The sequence below is a fragment of the Hippocampus zosterae genome, chromosome 11 (assembly GCF_025434085.1).
Source record: "Hippocampus zosterae strain Florida chromosome 11, ASM2543408v3, whole genome shotgun sequence".
Taxonomy (NCBI): domain Eukaryota; kingdom Metazoa; phylum Chordata; class Actinopteri; order Syngnathiformes; family Syngnathidae; genus Hippocampus; species Hippocampus zosterae.
Window position 1 is genome coordinate 9,021,100 of NC_067461.1, and position 5,778 is coordinate 9,026,877.

At 47.6% G+C, this 5,778-nt stretch overlaps 1 protein-coding gene across 3 annotated transcripts; it reads left to right on the plus strand.

Annotated features, from left to right (window-relative positions):
- Window positions 1–2,395: 2,395 nt before the first annotated feature.
- Window positions 2,396–5,345, plus strand: znf503 (zinc finger protein 503). Of its 3 annotated transcripts, none has more exons than XM_052080010.1 (3): window positions 2,396–3,008; window positions 3,098–3,268; window positions 3,385–5,345. In XM_052080010.1, exons 2-3 carry the CDS (start codon window positions 3,188–3,190, stop codon window positions 4,834–4,836), a joined length of 1,533 nt encoding a protein of 510 aa, XP_051935970.1. In that variant the 5' UTR covers window positions 2,396–3,008; window positions 3,098–3,187; the 3' UTR covers window positions 4,837–5,345. The 3 variants fall into 3 exon arrangements, with proteins under 3 accessions (XP_051935970.1, XP_051935971.1, XP_051935969.1); XM_052080011.1 differs by having other exon boundaries at window positions 3,101–3,268; XM_052080009.1 differs by having other exon boundaries at window positions 2,397–3,268.
- Window positions 5,346–5,778: the final 433 nt, after the last annotated feature.

Here is a 5,778-nt window from a genome sequence, read left to right on the forward strand (position 1 = left end):
TAGTGAAAACATGTGACATTTGCGTCCCCTCCATCACTTACTTTTTGGTCTATTCCTGCCAACGCTCGTCTGTTTAAGCAGACCGGTTGGTTTGATGGTTGCCAGGTGGCTTAGGAGAGTTGGTAGCTGGCTCTTGAAAACATTCATTTTGGGGCTTTTGCTGAAATCTATAGAGAAAATATTACACAGTACTGTACAGTAAATGTGAAATATATGTTTGCAGCTTCGATATACATTGTATTTGATCAAAAAATTCTAATTTTCAAAGGATCCAAAGCCAAAAAATAATTTGAATCGTTTAAATGTTGAGGGGGCGGCCCGGTAGTCCAGTGGTTAGCACGTCGGCTTCACAGTGCAGAGGTACCGGGTTCGATTCCAGCTCCGGCCTCCCTGTGTGGAGTTTGCATGTTCTCCCCGGGCCTGCGTGGCTTTTCTCCGGGTGCTCCGGTTTCCTCCCACAAAATTCATACAAATGTGCATGGCAGGCTGATTGAACACTCTAAATTGTCCCTAGGTGTGAGTGTGAGTGCGAATGGTTGTTCGTCTCTGTGTGCCCTGCGATTGGCTGGCAACCGATTCAGGGTGTCCCCCGCCTACTGCCCGGAGACAGCTGGGATAGGCTCCAGCACCCCCGCGACCCTAGTGAGGATCAAGCGGCTCGGAAGATGAATGAATGAATGAATACATGTTGAGGATGTTAGCAAAAAACTAGCTTGCATTGGTCACCAGTGGACAGCAGGCCAAAGAGGTGGTAGACTTATAAGATGACGCAGAGAAAGGATTGTTATCTGTGGTGGAAGTTGATAATGGCTAATTCCTCAAAAATAATTAAGTACCAAACTTCAGATAAAGAGCTGCAATTAAGATATCCTTTATTTGTCCCACACTGGGGAAATTTACAGCCTCCAGAAGCAAGAATGTGGGTAGAAATGGTGTGCATCATGTGTTTTTAAAATGAGAGTAACTACTTTTTCAATGGAAAGTATGAGGAAAGTAATCATAGGAATCTTTATACTTTTGCAAAGTTGTGACATATACTCCAGCTTCTTTTCATTTCTGGTGTTTTTTTTTTAAATAATCTATAACCCATGTATTTTACAGTAATGCTCCATGTAGACTTTTAGGACTTATTAAAGTGTTCACAGTATGAATAGAGGCTATTATTGTAAAAAAAAAAAAAAAAAAAAAAAAAAGAAAGGTAACATTGGGGTATCCATGACAGGAATTTTCGCTGCTCACGTCGGGATGTTGCCACTAATTCTTCGAATAGGGTGCATTCATTGTTTTCCAATGAAGTGACAGTTCTGACATGCATCAATCATACTAAGTAGCACTCAACAGGATGACAGGATGGGTTTGTTTCTGTCTTCTGGATGACAGTCTGGGTGCTTCTATGAAAAACACATCATGAAAAACAAGTGTACAATATTTTCCATTCCAGTACAAAACCAAATGTGGCTTTCCAGTGGAAATTTGCCGTTTTATAGGGAGGTGGGGGTATGCCAACAGAGTATGATTTACTATACTAATTTATTAAACACCTATTAGGAAAGTAGTATAATGTTCACCTGGTGTTTAGTGGTTCAAATTATATTGCCCTGCTAAGCTGGTTAGAGGCATTTAGTGTTTTATTTCCTGCTTAACACTACACTTTTATTTACTTGAATATCGTTGCATGTGGGAAAGGATGACCACAGTAATTGATGAACCTTTCAGCAATTTATGAAATGCTGGGAGAACAACAAAACACAAATACTGAGCACTCTCGTACAGACTTGCCACCCACAAGGCCATACAATATGTACAGTGTCTTCTATGCAGTTTTTGTCACAAATGATTATAACATAATTACATAGAAGGAATTAAACAGTTTGTGTATCATGAGTCCATTCTTCATTTCAATTTATTGTGCTGCTCCCTCTGGTGTATGCACCTCAGCCACCTGGGGGCAGTATGAAACCAACATATTAAATACATGAAGATGGTCACTACTACAACAAAGCAGTCAGCAGCAGTAACATTTGTTGTTTTTCGAGGAACATGTAAAATACATGCCTGTGACTATTCAATTGTTTGTCTTCATGTGTTGCTGCACCATTTGATCAAGTGTCCGCTGCTTAAAGCTGCGTAAGTAACATGGCATGGATGTGACTCTGGTTGGCTGTAACATTCTGTAACATGTGGAATGTTACAGTGTGTTAGCAAAAGATGGTGGGATTACATAAAACAAAGTTCATATGGCTTGATTAAATACACAACAACTAATTGTCTTTCATTTACATTTAGTTGTACAGTAAGTTTCAACTGGGACTGGCAACTAATAGCTTGAATGCTCCTTTTTGAAGAATTGAAGGTGCCATATCGCTGCTCATAATTTGGAACCGAAAATCCTGAGCGTTCCAGCAAGTCGAAAGATATCAATCAATAACGCTCCCGATCTCCATATTTGCAGTCTGTAAATCAGAAACAATCTTCTACCCAAAGAACCGAGTTGGTTTGGTGTGAAAACACGAAAAACTGCAGGGTTGAGGGAGGAAAACGAGTGAGTGTTACCAGCAAACAAACATTTAAAAATCTTCCGCGGGGCTCCTCCCCTCTCATGGCGCTGACAAGGCGGATGACGTCACATCCCATTGACCCTCCAATCACCTCGGGCTGCCATTTGATTGGAAGGCGGCAAAGGCTTTCATCTCGGGACTAACTCAGCTGCCTCCCCCCTCCTCTCCTTACTCGAGTGAAAACGTCTCCCAGTCTCTCGTGCGGGACTACACGCACGGAGGACGCGGACACCGACGCACACGGCGGAAACATCTTCTTTCCTCTTTCGCTGCTTCTACTAATTCCACATCAGCAAAAAACAGGATTATTATTCCCACTCGCCTTGTTTTGATCGGTTTTAACCCTTATTGGCGATTTCCTTCATGCATCTGAGCGAAGCCTCGCTGTCCACTTGGCTGACCATTGGGACATGAGCACGTCGCCCTCGGCGTCTGTCCTGACGAATCTCGGTGAGTTGAGCGCAGCCTGGGAGCGAGCCAGTCGTCGGGGAAGCAGCGGTAACGACGAGCCGGCCTCTTCTCTCTTCATCCACAAGCAGCAGCAGCAGCCGAGGCAGAAGCAACAACACTCGGCGCCGCCGTCAGACCCGCTACGGCAAGCCAAGCGACTCCCGGTGAAGGTTTTGAAAATGCTCACCGCACGATCGGGACACATTTTGCACCCGGAGTATCTGCAGCCTTTGCCCTCCACCCCCGTAAGCCCCATCGAGGTAAGAATAATATGTACTGGATGCGTTTTTTTTTAAATTAAAGGTGGTAATTGTGTTTGTTTTTTTAAGAAATGAAATGTTCGCCTGAAATGTTAAAATGAACCTTTCGTCTCCAGCTGGACGCCAAGAAGAGTCCCCTGGCTCTCCTGGCGCAGACGTGCTCCCAGATCGGCAAGCCGGACCCGCCGCCCTCCTCCAAACTCTCCTCGGTCGCCTCCAATGGATCTAGTGACAAGGATTCTAAATGCGGCCCGTTGAAGATGAGCGACATCGGCGCGGACGACAAGTCCAGCTTCAAGCCCTACTCCAAGCCGTCCGACAAAAAGGACTCGTCGGGCGGCGGAGGCGGCGGCGGCTCGGACAAGTCTGGTTTCCGAGTGCCGAGCGCCACCTGTCAGCCGTTCACGCCGCGCACAGGCAGCCCCAACTCGAGCTCCTCCGCCTCCCCCATGCCGGCGGAGGGCAAGTGCGGGGAGCGGGACGACAAGAAGGAGTCGGACTGCGGGAAAAGCGGCGCGGACGGCAACTCGGCCACGTCAAGCCACAGCCGGATAAGCGTGAGTTGCGGTGGGATTAACGTGGAGGTTAACCAGCACCAGGAGACCACGCACGGCCCCAAGACTTCCACTTCCTCCTCGGCGTCCGAGTCCTCCCCGGTCACGTCCGTGTCCTCGGCGTCGGTGCTCGGCTCGGGGCTGGTGGCGCCCGTGTCTCCTTACAAACCGGGGCAGACAGTGTTCCCGCTGCCCCCGGCCGGCATGACGTACCCGGGCGGCTTGGCCGGTGCCTACGCGGGCTACCCTCAGCACTTCATGCCGCACGGGGGCAGCCTGGTGAACGCGCAACTGGCCAGCTCGCTGGGCTGCAGCAAGGCCGGCTCCAGCCCTCTGGCCGGAGCCTCCCCGCCCTCGATCATGTCGGCCAGCCTGTGCAGAGACCCTTACTGCCTCAGCTACCACTGTGCCAGCCACTTGGCGGGCGCGGCCGGGGCGTCGTGTACGCACGACTCGGCGGCGGCTGCCGCCGCCGCGGCCAACGCGCTCAAGTCCAGCTACCCACTCATGTACCCAACGCACCCCATCCACGGAGTGCACTCGTCGGCCCCTTCGTTCAGCGGACACCCCCTGTACCCGTACGGTTTTATGCTCCCCAACGACCCCCTGCCTCACGTGTGCAACTGGGTGTCGGCTAACGGACCGTGCGACAAGCGTTTCTCCACCTCGGAGGAGCTGCTCAACCACCTGAGGACACACACCGCTTTCACCGGAGCCGAAAAGCTCATCTCCGGTTACCCGAGCTCTTCCTCGCTGGCCAGCGCGGCTGCTGCAGCCATGGCCTGTCACATGCACATGCCGCCGTCTGGGGCCCCCGGCAGCCCCGGGACTTTGGCTCTGAGAAGCCCCCACCACGCATTGGGACTCAGTAGCCGCTACCACCCGTACTCCAAGAGCCCGCTGCCCACTCCCGGAGCCCCCGTCCCTGTCCCCGCGGCCACCGGCCCGTACTACTCCCCTTACGCACTGTATGGCCAGAGACTCACGACAGCATCCGCGCTTGGATATCAGTGAGCAGGGGAGATTAAAAAAAAAAGACTGCAAAGTTTATAATACAAAGAATGCAACTATAAAGACTTTTATATGAACATATGGGCGGGATCCGTGGACTTCAAACTGTATTTATTTATACGACTGCTTAAAAAACAAGCAGGCTGCAAAATGGAACATATTTGAGCAAGTCAAGAAGTGCATTATACGGAAACATAAGTTTAGAGCTAAAGTGGATCAGCGGGAGCACACGCCGTTAGAACTAATTCAAAGTAGGCTTCCTCATTTCGATGTTCATTTCAAAATTGCTATGATTCTATTTGTTCTTATTTAAAAGGAAAAAAACAAAATGTCTCACCGAGGAAAGAAAAATAATTTACATGCATGTTTTTTTGTTTGTTTTGTTTCTTAAAATTCAGAAATCGTCCACATTTGAAATTGCTGTTATTTTTCAGGTGTTTACCATGGGAAGAGAATTGGTATTTTTTTTTTGTATGTATTCTTGGGGGAATAAGAAACAATTCTGTTACATATCTCCTTGTGCGTCATTGATTTGATTCACCACAGATGACAACTGTGCTTTATTCTTTATTCTAACATTAATTCCGTTGGATGTAAAAGGAGTGTGTCGTTATCAAACAGACCTAAATTTTAAGTTTTTACCATTTGAAAAAAAACTATTTTATAGAAAGAAGGATGCGCTCTAAATTAAATATAAAAATAGTTCCAGTATAGTGTGTGTGTGCGTGCGTGTGGCCAGGCGTAACGTCGAGATCTTATTTATTTGATACGTTTTGTGGTTAAAAAAAATGGAGGGGGTCATTAAGATTTTGTGAGGGTCGTTGTCAAAAACGTGAACAATATATTTACGCTGTAAGTCGTAATATTTTAAGGGTGTGTATGAAGTTAATAAAACTGGAGGAATTTAACGGACATGAAAAAATAAAGGAACTCGCCCATCAGGTT

What these genes read in the sequence shown, in the direction of transcription:
- znf503 (XM_052080009.1), top strand. Translation starts at nt 2,969, where the DNA reads ATGAGCACGTCGCCCTCGGCGTCTGTCCTGACGAATCTCGGTGAGTTG. An exon ending in CCCCCGTAAGCCCCATCGAG is followed by an intron (nt 3,269 to 3,384) that starts GTAAGAATAATA and finishes TTTCGTCTCCAG; the next exon opens with CTGGACGCCAAGAAGAGTCC.